The sequence below is a fragment of the Miniopterus schreibersii genome (assembly GCF_964146895.1).
Source record: "Miniopterus schreibersii genome assembly, chromosome: 1".
Lineage (NCBI taxonomy): Eukaryota > Metazoa > Chordata > Mammalia > Chiroptera > Miniopteridae > Miniopterus > Miniopterus schreibersii.
In genome coordinates this window covers 81,285,472-81,311,745 of record NC_138101.1, presented here as the reverse complement: position 1 = coordinate 81,311,745, position 26,274 = coordinate 81,285,472, and the positions used below count along the sequence as shown (strand labels likewise).

The 26,274-nt window shown below is 43.9% G+C and overlaps 1 protein-coding gene across 13 annotated transcripts in view; it reads left to right on the top strand.

Moving 5' to 3' along the window:
- The window catches only part of KIAA1217, a 695,304-nt gene that overhangs the window by 624,512 nt on the left and 44,518 nt on the right, over positions 1-26,274 (top strand). For 8 of the 13 annotated variants that reach the window (XM_081128701.1, XM_081128703.1, XM_081128698.1 and 5 more), the window contains 3 exons: positions 6,513-7,345; positions 23,393-23,497; positions 24,014-24,063. In XM_081128701.1, coding sequence (XP_080984827.1) covers positions 6,513-7,345; positions 23,393-23,497; positions 24,014-24,063 — 988 coding nt within the window. The remainder of the gene's footprint in view (positions 1-6,512; positions 7,346-23,392; positions 23,498-24,013; positions 24,064-26,274) is intronic. The other 5 variants (XM_081128700.1, XM_081128699.1, XM_081128695.1 and 2 more) reach the window with 1 other exon arrangement.

Below are 26,274 nucleotides of genomic sequence, written 5' to 3'. Positions count from 1 at the left end.
CGTGGGCTGAGGTTATTTAGTGACTAATTTCCAAGGGGAGGAGAAACTGGCTTATCATGGGGAGGGTGACTTTTTATCCATGCCTGCAGCAGCTTCTTTCAGAAGACTGAGTAGAACGAGATGGTCTTTACTGGTTACAAACAGCCCAGCCGGCATCTGTGTGTCCTTCGTGGTTTCTCCTCTGAAGAGAAAACTCTAACATGTCCAACTGTGGGACTGAGGATTTAGATGAAGCCGGCAAACAAAGGAGTCGTGTACTTGGGAGCTGAGCCCGTGTGATTTCTCACGGCGTTAGTTGTACAGGTGATTGTTTTAAGAAAAAGTAAGTGGCTTTAATTCTTCGTCGGTGCAAGTCTCATAAGAATCCTCTTCGGCTGTGTCCAGTTACTTCATTGTGTAGTCTGAGCGGGTTGTTTGTAAATTCTATACTTGAAAGGGCGGGGTTTGAAATGAAATAAAATGTACATAATATTCTCTTTCTGCAATCAATATATGTATTTTAAATTCTCCACAAAAAGGCATGATTACATGAGACAGTTCCCAAAACGATTTGAAATAAACATTTTTTAGGCTAGATTTTTTTTCCCCCCCCCAGAAATAATTTAAAGATGTTTCCTCCTCTTATCCTACATTCAAGAAATTTCTCAATGAGTAATATTTGATTTAACTTACAGTGTTTGGGGCAAATAAAATTTGGATATATGTTAAGTGTTCTCACTCAAACTTTAGGCAATTCATTTGATACTGCCCCAGATTTTTTTCTGGTCTTTAGGAAGTTCTGCGCAAACAGGGTATTGAGCTGGGAGCTGTGGTCAGGAACAGCAGCCTCAGCTGGGGCCCTGGTGCTGGGCTCTGGAAGAAACTATGCTGTTTACAAGAACTGGAAGGACTCAACCCAGAGACAGCAGTGGTTTGGGCAGTAATGGAAAGAGGGAGAGACAATGCCCGACGCAGTAGATGATGATGGAGAACCGCCTTGTCATACATTGCTAATATGTAGAGAAGTGAACATTTTCTTTGTCTGGGCTGAGGTGCAGGCAAAGGAATAGCTGTGTTGTATTCTGGTAAGGTGTTAAAAGAAGCTTTGCTTTTGTGCGTAGGTCATCTCTTTCCCTATGTAAAATGAAATTCTTTAAAGCTCACATAAAGGCGTTACTATTGAAGTCTTGTGGGGCAGAAGTGTCAATAACATATCCAGATATGTTTAACTTACTAAGAGAAGTGCGATGATAGAGTAGTTTAGTGACATCAGAGAGGTTGGTGGGAAAACAAGGGGTTCAGGTAAATTAAGGTGCATAGCAATTGTGTCTGTATGTGTGAGTTTTGCTTATTTATTTTACCTTTAAAGTTTATTATGATTTTCTCCTAAAAGGACTGACTTTGAGTACTAGTGCCAGAAAACCCAGTATGTATTTAATTCCATTTCTTTATTCATTCACCAAAAATACAGTTGAAAAATAAAACAAGCCCTAGCCGGTTTGGCTCAGTCGTTAGAGTGTGGGCCTGCGGACTGAAAGGTCCTGGGTTTGATTCTGGTCAAGGGCATAAAGGCGAGTTGCAGGCTTGATTCCAGGCCCCAGTCGAGGTGCGTGCGGGAGGCAACCAATTGATGTGTCTCTCTCACATCAATGCTTTTCTCTTTCTCTCTCTCTTCCTCTCCCCCTTCCACTCTCTCTGAAAAAGCAATAGAAAAAATATCCTCAGGTGAGGATCAAATTTAAAAAACACACAAACTGTGTACATGCCTGATTCTAGGAAGAGATATCCAAGGAAAGAACATGAGCACAAAAGGCTTGGATTTTTTAAAACTGTGAATTATAGAATCTTAATCATCATCCCATTTCAGTCAGTCAGACAGTGAGTATCTCCTGGAGTAAATAAAGTCCTCTTTTTATGAGAATAGCAAATAGTCTCTATGGGTGACTTGAAAAAGATTCTCTCTTCTCATCTCTCCATCCATAACCTCCGCCTCATCCTACGAGTCAGTTGCCTTTGGTCGATCGATATCCTTTAGTGTATGAACTCAAGTTGTCCAGTTTTAAGGGTTCATTCTAGTTGTAGGTTTAAAACATTTCCCACTACATAATGGGAACATCATGTCATTCTCTCCTTGGCCTCCATGTAGAGCCAAGGATGAAATTATCAGGGTTATTTTTTAGAACTCAGTCTTGGAAAGTCAGTCATAGCTTGGCAAACCAACATAAGAATTCTGCCAAAGGCTTTCGACCTCTAAGTCTCTCGTGCTGATGGAGACATTCAATAGATCGCCTCTTCTGCCACAGCCGAGTGCCGTGTTCACTTCCACTGTGCATAACTCAGGTGGACAGCGATTTTTTTCCATTGGCCCTGTTGGGTGATGGCAAGGTTATTTTAAAGTAGACAAGGCGGGGGTGGCACACAGTGTTACCATCAGGTACATGAGACTGATTGCTTGTGGCCAGGATCCATCCTCATTGACCGAGGTTCTGTTCTAGTTGTTTGGTATCCATGTGATTCTGGCTACTGGATATTAACTATTTTGACTAATCACCCACATTCCCAGTACAAATGCACTGCGTATTAGAATTATTGTTAATTATTACGTTTCTTTCTGAATTCTTCTACGTATGACATCAAGAGCGTCTGAGATTTTTTTATATGTTTAATTTTAAAAGTTAGTTGTATAATGTACCTCCTAGCCATTTCTTTTCACATTACCAAACATGTTTTTAAAATACCTATATAGAAAAAAATAAAATAAAATACCTATGTAGGTACCCTGTTGTTTTAAAATAAATTTACTCAACTTTTCAGGAAATAAAGTTAATTTTATTTTTTCCCCATTAATATTCTCTATCATTCTAGACAGTTCTGTACCCCCCAGAATCTTGATGTCTCTTTTTATTCTCTTGCTAGAAAAAGGGGGGTGTCTCATGTGTATTAATTGGGGTCAGGATCCCCCAAATCAAGATGTAATCTGGAGGAAAGAGAACAAGAAGTAGTGGCTAAGCCAGTTAGGATTATTGTTCGTCTTAAGTGGGTTCTAGACATCTGAAACCCCCTTTAATTTCTGGAATTAAGAATAAAGATAATAGTGCCTACCATTTAGTGCACCTGATTCACCTTGAGCACTGCATTACACTTTATACACAGTGGCATGTTTGAATCCATGTGATAGATGTATCTTTGTGTTTATTTGGGTTGGTTATTATGTTGTATGGTCTGATTGCCTGGGGAATTTGGCCGGACACGCCCTGCTGGCTGAGCCAGTCCCTCTTGTATTTGATGACCTGTGAAGGTCTGCTTTGCTCACCACTGAGCCAGACCTTTCTTCTTTTTTTTCCTCCAATATGTTTGAAGACTTTATTTCAACAGCTGTTACAGCTTATTAGTCATCAAAGTCATCAGTGGATGTGTTATCATTTCTAGGACAAAAAGCCACTTAAGTTGTTGAGTTACTGCCATCAGACTCACCCCAGGAGGCTTTAGACTTTAAGTCGGTAGTTACTTTTTGCTGAGCCCCGCCTTGTGGCAGATAGAGTAGGAGAGGTATTTATAGAGGATCCATGTTGCTCTGTTGCAAAACCTCTGTCCCGTGGCTGCTCCAGCCATTCTGGGATGAGAATTGGGTACATTATCACAAAGCGATAATATCACACTTTGGGAATGCCCACCCTTGAACAACTGAGTCAAGTGAGTGAACAGAGAGAGAACCAGCTGGGCCTTGTGGCGCTGACACACCAAAAGCCCAACGTTGAGCCTCAGCCTCTGTTTGGATCCAGGAGGGCTGGGAAATGGGGAGAGAGTTCCCAGGGTAAGGATATGCCAAGTTCAGTTTAGAGGGGGAGTCGAAGGGCCTATTGCATTGGGACTTTGTGTGTGTGTGTGTGTGTGTGTGTGTGTGTGTTGGGGGGTAGAAGGGGTGGAAATAAAGTTGTAATTGCCACTGAGGAGCCTGCATACTCTGGGCTCCCCGGAAACAGTCATGCCTCTCCCCCCCCCCCCCACCCCCCCGCCTCCCACAAGAGGGCTGAGAAGCAAAGTCAGTGGTGCTCAGATAAGGTAGCCTGAAAGGGCTCCTTGTGGTTGCTATATATGTGCACCTTGCTTGCATTTTTTATTGGTCATTCCCATTATGAAATCCTTCATAACATGTAAAACTCCCAGGGGTTCTGCACTGTTGGATCTTTCCAGAGACAAAATAAGGAAGCACAGGAGTCCCCCACCATGTTCCCCCTGCATGCTCATCTCAGAGAATACACAAGAGCGCCCTCTTAGGGTAGGAACTGGGGGCTTAGAGCTGTATGCTAGAAGAATGCCTGGTTCTAAGCAAGTGCTTGGTAAATACCATTTACTAAATGAATGAATTTGTAAGATAAGGGATCGGTATGTATTCAGGGCACTGGGCTCTGCTTCATTTTCAACCTTCTTCTCTTGCCTCTGCTTTTTCTCCTCTCTTTCCCCAGCATCCACACTATGGGTCTCAGCTGCTCATCTTAGTTCTGATCAACTTGGGCCCACCTCCTCTCTCCTCAGCCCCCTACCTCACACCCCCCCCCAACCATGTATGCCCTCCTTGTCTGTCACACCTCCCAGGAGTCTGGATGGGAACGTGGGCTCCTGTGACAACACAAATAGAATTTGAAGGGTGGACTTGGGAGGTGCCAACGCTGTTTGTCCCTTATATCCATTTGGAAAAATCTCAGTGGCCATCACCCTCCTGAGCTTTGACCAAAACAGAAAGTATCAAATATTCATATCCTGAATTAATTTGTGTTTTTTATTCTGCCCTTTGCTAAACATAGCAGTGCAATTGCAAATTAGTTTTCCCTTTCCCCGTTAATTCCTTTTTTAATTGGGATATAATTGATATATAACATTATATTATTTTCAGAAGGATATAATGATTCTACATATGTGACTATTGAGAAAGGATCACCACAATAAGTCTAGTTAACATCCATCACCGATATAGTTATAATTTTTCTTTCTTGTGACGAGAACTTTTAAAATCACTCTCTTGGCAACTTGCAAATATACAGACTTTTAAAATCACTCTCTTGGCAACTTGCAAATATACGATACAGTATTAACTATAGTCACTGTGCTGTACATTACACCCCCATGACTTCCTTATTGTATTTGTTATTATAACGGCAAGTTTATATCTTTTGACCACCTTCACCCACCCCTCACCTCCTGCTTCTGGTAACCGCAAGTCTGCTATCTGTATCTATGATTCTTTAGTCATTGTTTCTTCTAAAGGAGAGCTAATGGAAGACCCTGCAGGAGTCCCTGCTTTCCTAAACTGATGTAATGACACAGCCCAGAAGTCACTGGTGCCTGAACAAGAAGTACCAGGCTCACTCCAGCAGACTTCTTGTCATCACATGGCAGCCCAGGGAATGTCCTGTTAGGATTCCCTCTCCCCACCTGGGATTCCCTTCCCTCTTCTCTCCCTTGCCTCCAGTTGCACTCTTATCTTCGGAATTGTTATTTCCTCCCGACCTGCAGAGCCCGGTTTCTCTCAGGCTCAAGTTAGGAGGCAGTAAGTCAGTGAAACGTCCCTTCAAGTTTTCCCCATGCATGTCTTTTTCTCTTCTGGCCATGTCTCTAGATTGAACCATCTGGGAAAGATGCTTACTAACTATTTTCCAGGGCTAATACTAGAAAATGTGCCCAGAACAAGTTTTAGAAAACATAATTTCAGCACTTCGGATATATTAGACCCACATTTATTAAGTGTCTCTAAGAAGCTATGACCTCAAAATTTACACCACTGCACTATTTTCTCCCCGAACCCCACAATGTTGATTTTTATATCAGGTGCATTTGGTTTCGGTGGCGGCTATCACAAATTACCACAAACTTAGTTGGCTTAAAACACCACAGATGCGTCATCCTACAGCCGTGGAGATCAGAAGTCCAGAATGGGTCTCACGGGCCAGTATCAAGGTGTTGGCAGTGCCAGACTCCCTGGGGGGGTTCTAGGGGAGAATCCACTTCCTTGCCTTTTCCAGCTTCTAGAAGCTGCCTGCATTCTTTGGTTCACAGCCCCTCCTCCATTTCCAAAGCCAGTGGTGCAGCAGCTTCTGGTGTCTCCTTCCCTGACTCTGACACATATAAGGACCCTTGTATCTGCATTAAGCCCACCTGGATAATCCAGGATAATCTCCCCATCTCAACATTTTTATTTTTTTTATTTTTTTTAAACATATCTTAATTGACTTCAGAGAGAGGAAAGGAGGGGGAGAGAGAGAGATAGAAACATCAATGATGAGAGAGTCATTGATCTGCCGCCTAGCCCGCAACCCGGGTATGTGCCCTGACCGGGAATCGAACCCGGATCGCCTGGATCCTAGGTCGATGCTCAACCACATCTGCAAAGTCCCTATGCCATGCAAGGAAACACAGTTACAGGGCCCAGAGATTGGGGCGTGCGCATCCTACAGGGGCCATTATTCAGCCCATTCAGGCTTCTCTAAAAACGTGGCTATCCAAGTACATTTTCTGATTTCTTGTTTCCTTTGCAGATGCAGAGAGAAATCGTGTATGCAAGAGGAGATGGCCCTGGCGCCTGTCGACCTGGATCCGCGGCTCACCCGGCCCACGCCATCCCAAACTCCCCGCCGTCCACTCCGGTGCCCCATTCCATGCCTCCGTCCCCATCCAGAATTCCTTACGGGGGCGCGCGCCCGCTCGTGGTCCCCGGCAACGCCACCATCCCCAGGGACAGGCTCTCCAGCCTGCCGGTCTCCAGATCCATCTCCCCCAGCCCCAGTGCCATCCTGGAGAGAAGAGACGTCAAGCCGGACGAAGACCTGGGCGGCAAGAACATGGCGCTGTACCGCAGCGAGGGCTTCTATGCCGACCCTTACCTGTACCACGAGGGGCGCATGAGCATCGCCTCGTCCCACGGCGGGCACCCGCTGGACGTCCCCGACCACATCGTGGCGTACCACCGCACGGCCGTCCGCTCGGCCAGCGCCTACTGCAGCCCGGCCCTGCAGGCGGAGATGCACATGGAGCAGTCGCTCTACAGGCAGAAGTCCAGGAAATACCCAGACAGCCACTTGCCCACGCTGGGCTCCAAAACGCCCCCCGCCTCCCCTCACCGAGTCAGCGACATGAGAATGGTGGACATGCACCCCCATCACAACGCCCACGGGCCCCCTCACCCGCTGCAGGCAGACCGGGCCTCGCCCAGCCGCCAGGCCTTCAAAAAGGAGCCGGGCACCTTGGTGTATATTGAAAAGCCACGGACCTCCCCGGGCTTAGCCGGCCTCGTGGACCTCGGCCCTCCTCTAGTGGAGAAGCAAGTGTTCGCTTACAGCACCGCCACGATCCCCAAGGACCGAGAGACCAGGTAAGGCGGGGTGCGCGCCCCCGAGGGGTCCGTGCCGCGCGCAGAGGTCACGCCGGGAGCGCGGGGGTCCCTGGGGACCAGCCCGCGCAGAGGGGCGGAGGGAGCAGGGCCGGAGCGCAGGCCACCCTTGTCTGCGGTTTCTAAATCCCCGGGGGGTCAAGTGAGGCAGGCCCATGGCGGTGCTAAAGGGGCGCAGACGCACCAAGAGCGGTCAGTGCGCCCCCCGAGCCCCCCCCCCACACACACACACCCTGGGGCCAGGCGGCAGCATCCTTACCTACATCTGAATAATCCGCAAGAAAATTGTGGGTAGCAGAAACCATTCAGACAAATAAATCAAGAGCTCATAAGAGTCCATCTGCCACAGAAAATGAGGAGTGAGTGTTCCAAGGTGTAGCTGTTTGAAATGGCCATTTGTGTTTTTCCTGGTGTAGTGAAACTTTGTTTTCTCATCTGGTTTAGAGAAATGGGGGAAATGTGTTACGGGCTGCCATCTAGAGTGATAAAACGTGAATTTGCATAAAAAGAGGATGGTTTCGATTTGATACTCATTCCAGGGTGATACTGAGAGAGATTAGCAAAAGTATCTGGTGAATGACACACGCTGGGCATTTTAATTTCTTTTCAAATGTACACATTGTTGTAATTTGCCACTCTAGAACCTTCCTCCTACATCTTAAAAACTCTCCAAAGTTCATATAGTAATGGAAAAGCTAATTTTGTTGGAGGGAATTTCTCTAGCCTGAATTGGTTAAAGGAAGTCAACATAATAATTATAATCATAAAAAATTTAGTCGAAGAAGTTGAGTCCAAAAGAGGTTAAGCCTTTTACCAGAGAAGTATGAAAAATTAGAACTAAATATTTCATCATTCAGCACCTTATAAGAACCAGTGTTACATTCTCCTCACTAAAAATGGTAATACCACTTATTGCTATTGCATAACCTCTTAAATAGAAGGCCAGAGTTGTGGCTGGAATATGAATGGTCTATCTCACTTTTTCACACACCAATCAGAAAGCCCTGTCCTCATTAGCAAACCTTTGTCACGAAATGACTGTCTCCTTATCTGTTCAGTCACAGCAGAAAGATTCCTGAAGGATGGAAAGGGAATGAACATGGAAGTCTGGATATCATTGACACACTACAAATTCTAATCCTCTCATACAGCTGGAAAAAAATAACCCACAACCCAGCAGTGGTGACTGGCTTGATTATGTAGGACTAAGAAAAATTAAGGATTGGAAAACTATGTTTATTTTCTCCTTTCCAAAGGCCTTAGGAAGTGAAATTCTAAGAATCAAAGAAAGGGATGCCTCTCAGGACCACAGATAGCTGAGGAGTGTGTGATACATACTGAGGCTTATTGGAACAGACCGATGTCACAACTAGAGGGAAGTCTACCAAGAGGTGCCTTGAAGCTCAGAAGCTTGTGCCCTGTGCTTCTAAGAAAGGTGATACGTCCTCTGTGGTGGGCTGGCAGGAGCTGGTGGGGGAAAATGAGTCTTTTAGGGGATGGGACTTAGAGTCCTAAGAATTTAGTACAGGAAACAATAAAAACTATTCATCTCCAGAATATCATGTGAAGACCAAAATTCATCTTCCCAACCCCCATGCTGACCCACCTTGTGGGTCCAAGAGGATGGGGAACTTGATGCCACCATGGATCATATTAAGCTATTTCCACCCTGCTGGCCTGTGGGCACGTTTTGGTCGATGATGGTGTCTGACTTCTTCCCCAGTGCCTAGTTCAGTGCCATGCATGCAGTTACCACGTGGATATAACTTAAGGAGCATCGCTGAGCCAGTTTTTTATAGGACTTAGTTCTGGGAGGGAACAAAATGAAGGAACCCTCTGCCAGTATGTGGAGTGTCCTCTATATTGGATCAAAGTCATGCAGTACTGCTGGGCACTACATTTCTAAGCACTGCTATTTTAAGAAGAATGCTGGTGGTAGGTAGCTTTTATTGAAAGCCTTTTATGGGCCAAACACTGTGTTAAGTAGTTTCTAATCATCGTGACCCAGTCAGGTATGTACTGTCCTCATCCCAATTTTACAAATGCAGAAACTGAGCTCAGAGAGGTTAAGTAGCTTGCCCAAGGTCACAGAGCCACTAAGTGGCATAGAATGTTCAGGTCCATTAAAGAATCTATACCTTTTACCAATGTGCAATATTCTTCTTGGTGAGTAAGAACTATGAGCCTCACCTTCACCCAGAAGAAAACTGAATTTAGGAGTGAATTCTGAGCATTTCTACCAGAATTTTCCAAAAGTGGTTTCAGGACTAGATGCTAAGTGACTGCTCCTAAGGGATATTTACAATCATAATCATGGTAGAATTTGCATAATTATGCTGCTAAATATATGCATGCCGTTTAAAATATAACTGTCCTAGCTAATACATTAGCACAATTATGCAGAAATAAGGAAAGAATATAGAGAACATTCTTGGTAGATTTTATTTTCAATGAATGTGAGTACTTACTATGTCAATAAAATGTTTTAAAAACAAGAACATGAAACAATTACTGAAGCACAAAATTATAGTCCATTGTTTCACCTGTACCGTGATGTTATTTTTAGATATATTTAATCTGTGGAAGTATTTTTAAAGAGTCTTCAACCCCTAAACGTCTAACTTGATGAGTATAGGGTCTTATAAAGTGCCAAACCAATTTCTGTTGCAGTTTTGTGATGTTAAAAAGCAAATAAGTCTGAGGGTACTTTTTATATAAAACTCTGAAGTGAACTTTTACATCTAAGATGTGCAGCTACAGAAACACAGGAGGGAGACTGAGAACTCTGCTTTTGGGCATGGCTGGATTCAGATGCTGTTCAGAAGAGCACTCTATGAAATAGCCCACATAACTGCAAGATGTTTGAAATCACAGAGAAAAAAATCCTTTCCCATCTGTACTCGGGAAACTTCCCATGGTAACTTTTTTTTTTTAAGGGCACATGATTTTATAACAGCCCTATTGACTTGAAAATGAGTTTAAAGTAATTTCATATGCCTTGATTTAATAAATTTGGCATCTCTTTTCTTATAAAGATGTTTCCACAAAGCACTGAGAAATGACAAATTATACATAGAAGATCTGGAAAAAATAGTTTATATAGGAGAACATATATGTTGGTGGGGTTCTCCTCCCAAGATGGTCATGGTCTTTGGGGGTAGAGGAGCAGATTAAAACTGCTTTGACCTTCAGGATAGCAATTCTTGTGTCTGAGCTTCTAGAAAGAAAAGAAAATGATCTTAGGTGATGAGGTGGCTTTATTCAGATGACTTCCCTTCAGCTGGGGCTCCAAGAAGACAGGGTCCCTGTGCCTGTTGGGGAGTGCCAAGGGAGACGATGCGTGACATGACTTAGTGCACGAGGCTCTCCCTTCCCTTGGTTATAAAATTACTTCACTAAATAGCATCATTATTTCTATTCATGGCACATAAAACAGCCCTTAAGAATTATAAAATTCTAGGACATTTATGTTTTGCTATCTTCTCTTTATAGTTTGGATCACATAATGTGCAATATCTTTATTGAAATAACACTCAAAATTCAAGGGTGCTCATTTCAAAGTGACTGGTAGCTCTCCTTCCAAATGTATAATAGATTCCTCCCAATGTAATATTTTTCAAAACATGGTAAACTTGAACTAAGATCATATCTGGCTATTCTGCACCTATGGTAGCTAAATTCAACAAACTAGTCAAGAATCCACAGAGGAGCAAATTCTTGCCCTGTCTGGACATGTATATCTGGAGAAAGAAAAGCCACAGGAGATCCCACTGTGATTTCTGAAACATCGCACATTTAAAGAAACAGAATCTCTTGCCTTGGGCCAATTAGAAAGAAGGGAAAAGAAAAATTCTGTGTACAGAAGGAAGCCTGCGTACTAACTGGTAGCTTGTATCTGTTCTTAATCGTTTTACATCATTTTCTTGTTTTACGAGGATTAAGTGTTACTGCGTTGGTAGCCTTGAGGAGTGGGATGCACCCTTGGTTTAGCAGTTGATTGAGTGAAAGTCTAAATTCAGATTTATGTCATTTAAACATGCTCACAGTGACTGACAGACATTTGAAGATTTTCTAAACTGTGCTTTGGCCTGCTACAGAGGTGAGTCTGAATGATGAAAATAGAATGATTGATTTTGTCTTTTTCCTGCGGGTGTCGTCAGAAGTGAGCCACATCAGAGATGTCCCAAGTTGTGAGACTTGGCATCTTTCTAAAGCAAGGTTTTCTTAACTTGTTCACTTGATATTTTGCGGCCTGATCATTTGAGGGGGGCTCTCTTGTGCATTGTGAGGTGTTTAGCAGCATCTCCAGTCTCTACCCCACTAGTTGCCTGTAGTAAACTGCCCCCCTAACCAACCATGCCGGGTCACGACAATCCAGAGTGTCTGCAGACCTAGTCAGATGCCCCTGGGGCATAACATGCCCCTGGTTGAGAAGCACTGCCCTAAAGGAAACCCAGACTTTTTCTACTTAATGCAGTGGACCAATGGAAGAATGCCTCACACTTCCCAAATGTAAACCATGACATTCGTAAAACACAGATCTTGACAATTTTTTTACAGTCCTGTTCTTACCTCTTGGTAAAGCAACTTCTTTATTGTTAGAACTTGCTATTACTGCCTACAGTTCAATCAAGCTGCTATCAACCATTTACTGAGAGGCAGTAACAAGCAGTGTTTACACACATGGACTCCAAAGCCAGAGTGCCTGGGTTCAAATCCGAATTCTACAACGAGCTAGCAGTTGGGACCTGTGACACGTTTCTGAATCTTGCTCTGCCCTCTTGTTCATCTGCAACATAAGGAAAATAATAACACGACTTCACAGGATGGAAGGAGATATTACAATGAGTGCCTGCGCCGTGCCTGCCCTATCGTAGGTGCTCAGAGTGCCTGCTTTGAGCCAAGCTCCCTATTACGTATTATCAAACAGAGAACTTCATACACAGAGCTGGCTACGACAAAGGACTATTTGTGAGTATAATACCAAGAAGGACATAAAGCAGGGGAGGGGACCGTAGGAAACAGCAAAACTAAGTGTGAACAGAATGGAATCAGCTGGGCTTCAGGATCCAAATGAGAATGTTTAGAATATCGGGCATTTTAAAATCCATTTTAGGAGGATAGTCAGGGTGGCACATCTTGGGTCCAGGAGCAGTAAGACAAGCCAGGGTTCGGACATCCTTTTAAAAGGGCACCTGAGCTATGTGACTGAAGACGAAGACACCTAATCAGGTGCAATCGAGTTTATTAGGTTATCTGTTTTGATGCCTAATAGTGCCTGACTGATTCGGCTCTTGTCTCAATTGCTTTTCCATGCAGCTCTAATTATGGATCAATAAATGTTTATTGAACTTCTCTTAGGTGCTTAGCTGTGGGCTGGATGCTTTGCAGGACACAAAGAAACTTCTGTGTGGTCCCCGAACACAAGGAAGATAAACTGTGATGACCAGATAAGCATCATAAAACATCAAAACTGTAATAAAAACATCAAACATCAAAATTGTAATATACACATATAAGCTATGCCACAGCCAAGTACAGGAAGCTTCTGAACTCTGAATGCCTACTAAGTAACTGTTACAACCACAAGAATAGGATTTCATTATGGGTGCTTCTCAGGGATTCTCTTCCTGTCACTTTGGCAGTGACAGTGTCTCGTTGTGAAGCGCAGAGAAGGGAGGAGGCCGTGTTGAGTCACTACAGGGGTAAATGGCTCTCCCAGAGTCTGCAGCTTCATTCAGGAGGAGTTCTGTTCCCAACGTCGCCAAGTCCAGCTGGAAAGTCAGGCCACGTTGTCCTCGAAAACAATGAGGGACAATGATAAAACTAATAATACATTGTAGGTTATAGAGGCTTCCGTGGACCAGCTGGCAATTCAACCACTATTTATTCCAAGTTCTAAACAATGAAAGTACAAGTAAACTTTTAATTACAAGCCTAATTTGGCGACTGCTTGTACATAATTAATTCCAAAGAAGTGATACAGACAGTAATGGCCATGAATTCAGACAAGGGAGTGCTTTCCTGAACTTAGGCTGGTCTGGGAGCCTTCAGTGAATGTTGAGATGAGCTAGAATTTCAGGGATATATATATAACAGAATGAAAGGATATTATTTGGGAAGTCAGACTGATCTTTATCCACAATTTGCTGTATTTCTACCATTATGGTGCCTATAAAAATGACATCTGGATATGATGTTTTGCCAGTCTCAGAAATCAAGTAAGGGCCGATAAATTGAATTATTACTTCAGCCTCAGGAATATAAACTTCATGGTTAAGTAATGTTTGCTAGTCATTTCTTAACTGCTGAGTTCAGGCAACAGCTGTCTGATAAACATGGTACTTAACCACCTGACAAGTTTTGAAGATAGCCCTCCTCTTACACAAGGAATATTCTATCAAAAATACCAGCAGCATAACTGTTACAAAGTCTGTGTTACTTCAAATCAATTTCTTGAAAGGAAGAGCCCTCATCTGTCACTAATTAGATGAAATTTAAATACATCCTTGTATTTCCTTTGAATATTCATGAGTTGCTGTCAGTCAGGTGCCTTGGGTCTGAAACCAGAAGCTAAGCTAGAGGAACATAAATACTGTGAGATTTAGATAAGCCCCTTTCCTTGCCGACTGGAACCTCTATTTTCAAAGAGGAGACGAATAAACGTTTAGGTGCCGGTTCAGCCTCCTTGAAGGACTCAATGCGGACTCAACTTGGGTTCAGCACGGCCTGAGGATGGGGCTCATCTAAGTCCAAGAGCCCAGCAGCTGGGTGATCCTGGGCTCTTGTGATGTCCAAGCTACATGTCAAACTCTTGTGGTTAGTTGTCCTTCTGTCTGTTGAAAATCATAGAGATTGCACTTGCTGGGATTTTGGACTTTATTTTTCATGAATGAAGTGATTCAAAAACATAGTCAGGTCTAAGCATGAATTTGAACTTCCAAAAACTGCAAGTCTTAAAATGTCTGTATAACCCACAAAAAGCCTGTACTACCTACACTCTCGTAGGACCAACTTGCATTGCCAGGAAATGCCTCCTCTCTCTCCCTGTCCATGTCCAGAGCTGAGGGGTCTTAGAGACCACTCTCCTAATCGGTCACTTTACAGAGGGGAAACAGGAGACTTCCCAAAGGTCCAGTGACTGGAGCCACTAGTCAAATGATGTTTTCACTCTCATGCTGTCTCAATATTTGTTGTCTTTTTAATAAAGGCAGTGTATGCTAACTCCTCCAACAAGCACAGTATCCAAGAAAACAAAATTAAAAAACAAACAACACAAGAGAAGCCAAGTATAGGAAATGTGGGGTTTTTTTTTTTCTTTTTCCTTAAGAGTCATTATCTTACTTCTTTTGAGTTCATGCTGAGATTTTGCAGATCAGAGCAGCTGGGAGTGGCAATTTAGTGCCACAGCTCCCCCGGGACCACTCAAGAGACCACCTCCCCTGGCTTCTGACACCGCCTTTCATTGGAAGGTAAATTACAGACTCATGTTCAGGTTGCCAGAACCTGAACAAACAGCTATTCATACTAGTTTGTACCTGTAAAAAAAAAAATGAGCTGTCACTTCTAGAGCATGAATATTAAAAATTACCCTCAGGGAAGAGAAAGAAAATGCAAAGTGGGTGATTTTAGCAAGCAGGGTGTGGGCTTGCCCTGGGAGTGAAGGCTCCCATCACCCGGGAAGTGGAGGCCTCGCCCCAGCCCCTGAGTCACTAGGCGCAGCTCAGGGCCCTGCAGGGAGCACTGGGTGTGCAGGTGTCTCTGCAGGTAAACTAGCTGTTTCCTTAGGGGAGCCCACCTCCCTAAGCCTCAGTGTTCTTTGCCAAAACGGGAAGCTAACCATGACCTCCTAAGGGTTCTATGCAGTTTAAATGAAAATGGGTATAAAGTCTTTTTGTTCTCTATAGTAAGAGTTCTCTGTAATAAGAGTCCTAATTGACATAAAATTGTGAAGCCATAGTCCTTCGCACAAAGGAGCCATAGTGTGTTGGCCATTTGGTTCTGAGAGTCTGTGTGTCCTCCTGCCCAACTTGGGACTGTATTCTGGTCCCAGACAGAGCAGCCTGCCAGAAAGTAAGTTGTGAAATAGAGTAAAGGATACCTGGAGCATTCCCAGGAGCGTTTGCTGTGCTGCGCAGAGCGCTGTCAGAATGCTGGAAATCAGTGGGAGCACAGGGAGCACAGGCCTGGCTGTGGCTCAGCTTTGCCAGGCCTGCTGAGCCTGCCATGCTTTTTTTTTTTTTTTTTTTGCTTCAGTCAAGATCACTGAATTAGAATGGAAAGAACACTATGGGACCTAAATAAGTTCCCTCCAACTAGAAAATTTGTGATTCTAGAAGTCTAAGTCTGGCAGGGTTTCAGACGTGGTATTCTCCGGGTGTTGGGCATTAGAGAATGGGCGCCTCTATTTAATAAGGGGTGGGAGCCTTGGAGTCCTTGTTTCCTCTGCATGTGGAGAATTCATTCAACCTTTCACACACCCTGTCACGAGCTCCACTCCACAGACACTAGCTTCCTGTGTTTGAACTTGGGACTTTCCTACCTCTGGGACTTTGCATTTGTTCTGCTCTTCTGTCTACTTGACTGGCTTCTTGCTAATGTCAGGGCTTGACTGAAACACCATCTGTTCAGGGAGGCCTTTTCCAACCGATCATCGCATACACATACGCACACACTCACAATGATATGATTACATAAGTAATATAGAGGGTGTTCCCAAAAAATGTATACACAGATTTTGAATAATTATAAAGGCAGTGTTTATTAAAATACATTTCATTTTCAGAATTGAGCTATCAGCTGTTAAAGTATGTATACATCTTTTGGGGACACCCTGTATGTATATTTATATGCAAGTATATACTTTTATATTTAAATAGATATATTTCTCTACTTAATTAGCTTGCTGTACCATTACCCTCACCCCTAAAATGTAAATTCCATGACGGTAAGAAGTCTTTTGTTTTATTTACAGCTATAGCCCAAGCATCTGCCACTGTACCTGGTACATGGTCCATGCCAGAAAAATATTTGTTGAATTAATAAAGTTGAAGTGACAAAGGAAAGCCTCCCACATCCATAATGTATTGCAAGTTATAAAGTGCTTGCACGTACATTTTCTCACTTGCCCTCATTTCCTATGTCTCTGTAGGATGACAGCCCTGTGGGACAGGGAAGACAGTTGTTACCTAGTTGGACAGTTGAGGAAACTGAGACTCGGAGATATTGAGTGATTTATGAGTGGAGATTTGTATCTCCCCCTGGATATCTGTTGGTCAAGTCAAACTCAGCATGTCCAAAAATGAACGCCTATCTTCCCATCTCATACATGATCATTTCATCTATTACTTAGGCCAAAAGCCTTGGTGTCATCTTGATTACTGTCTCTCACACTCCACATCTGGGCAACCAGAGACAGTTGTATATTGAAAGATGCTCTGGCTCCAGCCATCGCTGTCTATCTCACTCCACCACTCTGGTCTAAGCCACTGTCACCTGATCTGCCTCAATGGCCTCCTACCTGATCCCTCCACCCTGTCCCTGCCCACCTCTGGAGTCAGAGCACGAATCTAGGTTAATTCCTAGTCCATTGTTTTTGCTGCCATCAAATTTTATGAGTCTAATGCTTCTGCTTTGGCCTGGACCTCTCCTTACATAGAACACTCTACTCTACCCTCTTCTCCTCCTGGCTAAATCCCGCTGTCCTTTTTGGCTTCCTCCACATGTTTCCTCTCAGAAGGAGTAATTGTTCCCCAGCTGACCACTCCGACTCTGCCACCCAGCACCATTTGACCACTGAGAGTACACACCACACACACCCTGCAGAATCCAGCCACCTGTGCCCACCCAGCTGGGTCATCTGAAGCCTAGGTCAAAAAGAAAGACTCCCCCGGGCTATCACAGTGCTCACACTCAACAGCAGTTACTGAATTGGTAATCAAACGTCACCTGAGGCATTCAGGGTACATAGCAGTTACAATATATTTATTAGTGGGAGTACCATCATCGCCACAGCATTTCTCTTCGCATCTCATTGTACACTCTCATTCTCTCAGTGCCTCAGTAAATTTATGAAGATTAGAAATAGCTTTTTCTTCCCAGATCCTTATAAACGGGGCTCCATATTTTGGCTATTTCTTTACAGTTGTCATGCAATGTGTGTCTTCATGGGTCATGAGTAAAATGTCGAGCCCTCCAGATGAACACCTCTGCTTTGGTCATTGTCTTCCCCCACTTGGGGAAAACCTGGTTTTCTGATGGGAGGATTCTACTCTCTCCTTGAACTCTCACCAAGAGGAGGTGACAGAAGAAATAGAGGGACGCAGTGGGGCCCTTCCCTCTCGTTCATTTCCCTCCTCGGTCGCCAGCACAGGAATGGCGAGGCTGAGAGAGGCCAGCCTCGGGTAATCCGGTCAGGACAAGGGGAGAGAGTGCGTGTGGTCCCCCAGGGTGTGGAGCAGGGAAATTAAAACGAATTTTGGCTAAGGAGGAAGGAGGTAAGGATACAGGTAAAGAGCTGGTTTGTGTAAATAAGGGAACTGAAGACAACTAAAGACTGCTACACTTAGAGAGGATTTTGGAGTTTCTGATGTGGACGGGAAAACTTACCTAGTAAGAATGTAGGGTCAGAGTATGACTGTGAGGAAGAGTTTGGGGATCTATGATGCCAAACTTTTGAAAGGGTCATCGGCATGGATATTGAAGCTGCGAAGGATGATGGACTGCGGTGTGACAGACAGGAGGCCTTCTTCCCAGCTGAAGCCATCTGAGGATGTGAGGGAATTTTCTAGATGCAGGTAGGGACCTTGTGTGTGTTACATGCCACTTAGTCAGCTCCGAGTTCTGGAGACCCTATGAATGAGCGATGTCCACAGTGTCTTGTCCTCAGCAGCCCTGCCCAGCTCCTGTAGGCGCATGCCTGTGGCTTCTCTTATGGAGTCAGTCCATCTCATATTTGGTCTTTCTCATATCCTACTGACTTTTATGTTTCCCAGCATTACTGTCTTTTGCCAAGAACCCTGCCTTCTCATGATGTCCCCAAGTAGGGCAGCTTCAGGTCTGTCATTTTTGCCTCCAGTGATATTTCTGACTTATTTTGCTCTAGGACCCACTTGTTCATCTTTCCAGTGGTCCTGGGTATCCGTAGAGCTCTCCTCCAACATATTTCAAATGAATCAGTATTTTTCTCATCAGTCTTCTTCACTGTGCAACTTTTGCATCTGTAAGTAGTGACTGGGAACACAAGGGTATGGATGACCTTAGCCTTGGTCTCTAATGGCACTAGGGAATATACAGGTGAGTAATTCAGAATTCAGAAGACGTGGCAATAGGGGACATAGAGCATGCCCACTTTTCCTTCTCCATGAGCAGGGGGACAAACAGCAGCCTTCAAGGCCAGGGTTATAAACTACATTTCTGAATGACCCTCTGTATACTCAGTCCTCATCTAGGGACTGTAAATGCAGGAAAGGTGCAAGATATGGTCATTGTCTTTAAGGAAGGCAAGATTAATACACACAAAACATTGTAGCCCCATTGCAGTCACCACCAACTCCATCAATATCTCCTCAATAAGTCTGGATGTTTTAATGAGAAAGTTACATTTGCTGGGAGTTTTTGGAAGAATGTCTTTAGTATATAGTTCTTTCACCAATAGTTAAAGTGGGGCAGAAATAGAAAATTTGCTGCTCAGAGTCTTATTTGAAGCTGTATCGCAAGCTCAGATCGTTTGAATTCCAGTGTTCTGTTGAACTCATCTGAAAACAGTGTCTTCAATTACTTTGTTTTTTTTCTCTCTCATACCAGAGAGTCAGGGCATGAGCAAACAAGGGCATAGCCTAGCTTTAAGCCTGTTCACTATTCAGTTCTGGAAAATGCCTTTGTCACTGCCAAGACTACAGCACCTCAGTGCACTTAGATTTCTCCCAGGGGGAAACAAGTGATTTTGTGAAAGGAAGGTACTGCCTAATGATGATACTGTATTCAGCGCTGTGTCCGCAGCAGCTTGCACTGTGTCTGGCACAACTAAAGTACTCAAAAACATTTGCTGGTGACTCATTGACTGTCACTTTCTGTGGGGCGGAGAAATGAGAGGGAATGAGCAGAAACGAAAAAACAAACCACAAAATATTAGAAAGAGAAGTGAATTCATGAACCACCTAGAAAGTACTCTCAGAATGCCAGCCCTGCTTACAATCATTGTTACTGACTCTCCTGCACCACTGGGTTTCAAGTTAGTAACTGGTTAGGAAGGTGAATGCCTCTGACTGGAGGTCTAACTAATCCTACCAGCTCGGTTGGCTGGTTTCAGCCAGCTCCCCAGCACTTGTTTTGGATATTTAAAAACATAGCCTAAGGGCTTCATTATAGGGGAATTACCAGTCTCATACTTGTTACAGCCTTGACTTGGTTTTTAATAGCCATTAATTTACTCAGATGGGCAATGATAAGGATTTAATTCAGGCTTAATGAGGCCTCGGTTAGAACAAAGACAAGTCCATGGTCAAAAAATGTTGGAGGTGAAAACTTGAATCAAAAAAGTTGTGTAAATGGAGTTACTGGCCAAAAATATTCTCTCAAATGCACTTTTTTTTTTTTTTCTTCTTCTTTCTCTCTCTCTACTCTGAGGACAGAGAGCAGACTACAAATAGTCTGGCCTTTGTTTCATCTTCATAGACAGGTGCTTGCAAGAAAGCCCATTGTAGCAGCAGGAATGTAAATACTGGGATCAGCATTTTCCCTGGATTTGAACTTGAATTTTTATTAATATTATGCTTGGGCCCCGAGAAGATTCATTCATCCAGGCGGACTTATGGCGCTAAATGACTAGTTAACCGTACATGCTAATCCCATAACTATGGTTTATGGAATGACAGAGAATGGTTTATGAAATCACTTTTAAACCATCTTTTCAACAGGAATTATACCAGTCCTGTAATAACTTAAACCAAGCGATACTGGCAAGAATTAGCTTAAACATCTTCAATATTTTGACGATTATTATACAAAATTGCCCCTGCAATAAAATGGCAGGGTCGTATATAATTTCCCTCCTTCCACTGCATTTCCCTTTCTTCCCCTTTCACATTGAAACGTACTTCATAACATTTCATCAGGAGCAAAGGCTGCACAAGTTTCCAGTTGCGGTAATTTAGTTAAACCATAAAATTGTTTCCAGATTACCAACCATGAAATGGAAAGACAACCTTATTTATGAATTTATAAATCAGATAATGTCCCTCAAATGAATCCTGAAACCAGGAACACTTTGATGATTAAATAGGAGGGAGAAAGTTTTCTTATTCCCATGTGTCAAAGAATTGTATTTTCATAAAGTGGTTTTGGCCAAGACAGTGGAACACGCATGTGCAGTCAGTGCGCTCAGTGCCTCGGCCAGTGCAGGACCCACCATTTCCTGGGCAGTGGGAGAGGATTGCTCCCCTCAACTGTCAAGCTCAAGTGTTCTGAGCAATCGAGGCTCTGCGAGAACGTGTCTCCTTCCTGGTGGCCCAACCAATGACATAGGCTGGAGGAGGCCACCCAGGGAGCACTTACTTCCATCCTCACACATACAAAAAGAAAAACCAAGGATGTGAATACCTGACGTGACTATAAGGCCTTTCCTTCACAGCGTCCAGACTCTCACCCCATGAAATTCAGTAACTATGTTGGCATGATTCCTGAGGAGTAAGGAGAGTGGGGTATGATTTGGGGGTTGTCTTTCCCTGTATCCTAAAACCATTGTCTGGAGAAGTGCCACAAAAAGCCAAGTACCCACTGAGCCAAGGAAATGCCACCCTCTGGATGCCCATGTGGAGACAACCCAACCTGTGCTATAGCATAGTGCAACTCTAACCACGGTGGTGGGTCAGGTGCAGATCAATGTCCTGAATCTGGGGTGATCCAGATGCTTTGTTTTGGTTTTTAATGCTACTGCTCTCCTTTCTTAGACAAGGTAATGAAACCTGTTGGCCAGAGACAGATCAGAAAGAACACTGGTTTAGCCTCCTCGGGGTTGTGCCTAGAGCCATTGTTGGAACCCCTTCTACCATTTCCCTCTTATCAGATTCTCGCTTATTCTGCACAGTCGTAGACTTACCTGTTTCTTACATTTCTTAGTAGTACTGTCATCTCTGTGTAGTTAGGTTGTGAAAATGCCTTCCTGTCCCACACTCCAGCTTCATGAAACCCATGAAGCTACTTCCTGACCAAAGCTGTCCAGACCCTAAAAATGTCATGGTGCTTTTTTTAAAAAAGAAAGAAAGAAGAAAGCAATCCTTTGTATTTGCCTAGGGTTGGATAAGAGCAGTAAACTAAATACATCTTAAGGTAGCTCTGAACACACCTCGACTCAGGGTCCCGAGTTTGACTTTCAGCATTCCCGTGGGAAGAACGGGGCACTGGACAACCTTTACCCAATACTCAGCTGGCCCCTGTGGAAACCACTCATTTCCCAGGAGCCCATTTGTGTGAGTCCGTGTCTCCCACTATCCAACCATTTCTGAGATGCCTAGTGACTTGGGTCTGATGAACTTGGGATATCCATTGGGTATTTACTAACCTGCTTTCTTGAGTGTAGTTTCTTACTAATTTTTCTCTCTGGCACATGCATTGTGTTATGATAGAGAGGAGGCCAGGAGCACAGGTGTGACTGAAAATGCTTCGCAGCTGAGGGGTTCAGCATTCACTGCTACACCTGGAAAGTCACTGTGTGGAAATGGAGATGCGTTTCCACTCTCACTGTTTGAGATTTCTCCTTCCCACACTACTAGAGCAAAGAGATTATACTATTCATACTTAAATTATTTATTTTTCCATAATAGGTTTACAACCATTAACTGTCTCGACTGCATGACTTATATCCAGGAAGCTCAGTATTGTGACAGGACCATCATTTTAAACTAAAGAAAATGCATGGAATTCTGAAGTCGGAAGCTTGTAATTGTGAAATTAAGCTCAGAGTTTCATACGGCAGTAAGGGTTATATTCCAAGGGCAAAACACAAGGCCAAAAGTTGTGTATGGACAAAATTACCCTTGTAGGTCCACTTGATTGCCATGAAGTTTAAGATACAGGTATAGCATCTCTCAATAAATCCAACTTAGCCAGTTACTGTTTTCCAGGGAAAGAACAGACCATCACGATTTCTTTCCATATGGTACCAGATAAAATAGCTGGCTTGTATGAAAAAGCCACAATATGTGAATATGCTGTTCGTAGCACAGAAATCGCCATCGTTTACACTATGCGAGGTTGGTGGGACTGAGACCCGCAGTGAAGAGTGGGGTCCCTTCTCTGTCTCAAGCTCACACTAGGACACCTGCTCACGGGGCACAATGGCAGGTGAGGTGCCCACACTATTCAAACTTCCCTCCCCTGCCTCGCTTTATTATTTTAAACTTCCAAATAAATGTGACTGAATTCACATGCAGTCACGTGTGTGCTGGCGTCTGCACCTAGAGGGAGGTCACTTGCGATGTTTGTATAACATGTTGAAAATAATGGTGACAGCTCTGTGAAACTGCTGCTGTCTGAGGTACAGAAATGTGAGCCAAATGAATTGTGATAAAGCATTAGAGAGCCCTGAACAGAAAGGTGCAGCATCTGGGCACAGTAAATAATTGGGATTATTCATTCATGTCTTGAGATGACCAGCTTGTTAGGGACATTTGTTTTTCTGCTCGATCCCGTAAAAGCCCCAGGTTGAAGTCCCTGCGCCATTAGATTGAGCGCCATTCATCCCCGAGTCAGACATTGATTTCAATCGTATTTTTCCGTGCTCTTAAAAGACATTCGTTGCTGTTGCTCTCAGATGATAAAACAAGTTTTATCTCACACGCAACAAACATCCCCATCATTTGCACCGAAACCAGTCATCAACCCCCCAGCTGAGGAGTACAGCTTAGAGGCCTGAGGGCACTTTGCTGGCCTATGAGGTGGTACCTTTTATGACCCTCAGATGGTCATTCCCCTGGACAAACCAGTCTGAAAGTCAATAAAGCTTTAACAAACAATTCTCTTGTTTTACAGAGAGAGGATGCAAGCCATGGAGAGACAGATCGCCAGTTTAACTGGCCTTGTTCAGTCTGCGCTTTTTAAAGGGCCCCTTACAAGTAGTAGCAAAGATGCATCTAGGTAAAAAGAAGAAAGCAAACCAATGAAATAATTCATTCTGTTTCTCTCTAATCATTAAGACAACTCATTCATTCAAATCCGTTTTCTTGTAATCATCTCAAGGCTGAAAATATTTACATCTCTCTGAATCATGGCTGGTTGGTTTGTTTGTTTTCCTTCTGGTAATTCTTGGTCGAAGGTAACGCTTTGGCCCAAGAAGGGTAAACGGGCTTCCCAGTGCATGTGGCTTCATGGACCACTGCGCAGTGCCTGCAGCCGCCATCCACCTGTCTCCACATCCGCCATCATCTGAAAGTCATTCGTGGCCACCTGCTGTATCCCACCCGCAGTGTCAGTGCGCCCCTGGGAAGCCTTTTCGTCCCGGCCGATAGTGGTGCTGATGCTGAAATACCCTTATTGCTTGATGCCATGTCTACCTGCTGCTCATCGCTTAGAATAATGAATGGAGGGGGCAAAAACAAAAAACAAAAGGCATTTTGGAAACTGGATAGCTGACTCTCTTTTTCTTTTATTCAGTGAGAAAATGATGAAAACAACAGCCAGTAAGAACCACACAGATAGTGCAGGTAAGTGTTCTTGGGGCCCCCGGAGGCCTGCAGGCTGCCTTGGATGGGCTCTGCTTGTTGCAGAAGTAAATGACCCTTTCCCTAAGTCGTCGACATGGCGTGATTTCAGAGGCTTCCCAGTTAATGCCCTGCACCATCACACCTTCCCTCCTTAATGCTGAAATCCCAGATTCGTCATTAGTCTCTGGGGGCCTAAGCCCTTCAGCCTTTATTCATTCACTGTTCATTATATCACCAAACATCCAACAAATATAGATGTGCCTAGTACTGGGCAAGGACAATGGGCATGATTCAGACACGGCTGCCTGCCTAGAATTCCTAACCCTGTGGGGAAAATGGATGTGGGACAAGTAATTATATGAGTGTTGAGTGTTAAGCGAAAGGGAAGGATGAATGTTTAACTAGCAGTTCTAGACTAGGTTGGGGACATTTCCCTGAGGAAGTGACATAAACTGAGACCTGAAAAATGAATAGGACTTAGGTAAGTGAAGGCAGAAGGGAAGAGCCATCCAGGATGAGGGAGAAGTACGTGCAAATGCCATGGAAAGGAATTGAGATAATATTCTAAGTGCAGAGCGAAGCCATTGGAAGGCTCTGCATTGGGGAAGGACCTCAGCCCAGCTGCAGCATGGTCATGGGTGAGAAGGGACCCAAGCTGATAGGGAGCCACCAGTGATCGAGGCGGGAGAAGAAGGTATCCTTGGACCAGGGCCTGCTTTTTAAATGCCAGCATCTTCCCCTCCCCCTGAATGGCCCCCATTAAATTCCACGTGGACTCCCTAGTATCCAGGTATATTTGATGTACATCTTATCCTGCAGGCTCAAGTCAGGCCTCTCTCAAGAATATGAGGTCTTCCTCCCCACTGTTTTAGAAATAGAAATCATTACCAGGAACATGTTTGGCTACTGAATTACACAGGAAGCATGTGGTAAGTTGGGTGAAACCCCTAATTTGGAGAAGGCACAGAATTTGGGACTTCAGCTGGGACCTGTGTTAGCCCTGGGGCCGCACTGGCTGAGTGCAGGCAGTTCAGCTGCAGAGCCAGCAGGGCTGGTCTTCCAGCCCTCCCAGTCCTCGTGGGACCTGTTAGTTTACTTAGAAGTTAATCAGTGACCTTGGCTGCAGCCAGAGAGTTATTTCACAGAAACCATTAAATTTGTCTTCAGAGCAAGTGTCCGTTTGTTTTGGAAATACTTATTCCCTCATTTATTTTTTGATCTATTAGGAACTTTAGGACAAAAGGAACCTATGGAACTCATAGAAAGAGAGTGGACTGGTGGTTCCTGGGGCATGGGGAAATGGGGAGGTGTTGGTCCAAAAGTACAAACTTCCAGTTGGAAGATGAATAAGTTCTGGAGACCTAATGCACAGCATTGTGATTATAGATAATAATATGTCAGAAAAAGACAAGTACCATATGATTCACTTATATGTGGAATCTAATAAACAAGATAAACTAACAAAATAGAAACAGACTCATAGATACAGAGAACAAACTGATAGCTGGGGGGGGGGGGAGGTGCTGGCAGAGAACAGTGAGGTCATTAGCATAGGGAAAGGGGTGGGGGAGGGAGAAGAGGGTAGAAGGGGATAAATAGTGATGGAGGAGACCTGACTTGGGTGGTGAACACACAATACAATATACACATGATGTATTCTAGAATTGTACACCTGAAACCTATATAATCTTACTCACCAACGTCACCCCAATAAATTCAATAAAAAAGAAAAATACCAAACTATGTACTTGAAAGTTGCCAAGAGAGTAGATCTTAAATGCTCTCAGCACAAAAAAGAAATGGTAATTATGTGACATGAGGGGCGCCTTAGCTGACACCACAGGGGTAATCATGTTGCAGTAGATAAGTATATCAAATCAACATGCTCCACACTTTAAAGTTGCACAACGGTATGTGTCAGTTGCATCTCAATAAAGTGGAGGGAATAGAAGGAAACCACTGAGCACTAACACCTTCCATTCCTCTGGATTCTAGTCCAGCAGTGATTAGTACCTGATACCATTATTTAATCAATATGTACATGCTGCTTTGTATTCTTTTATTCCTGTCATTTTTGGTGGCATCATCACCATCATTATAATGAGAAACAGTTAGTGAGTGTTTCCACTGTGCCAGGCACTGTTCTGGGTGCTCTTCATACATGAGCTCATTAACTCCTGGCACATCCTCATTATTACCATGTTCCAGAGA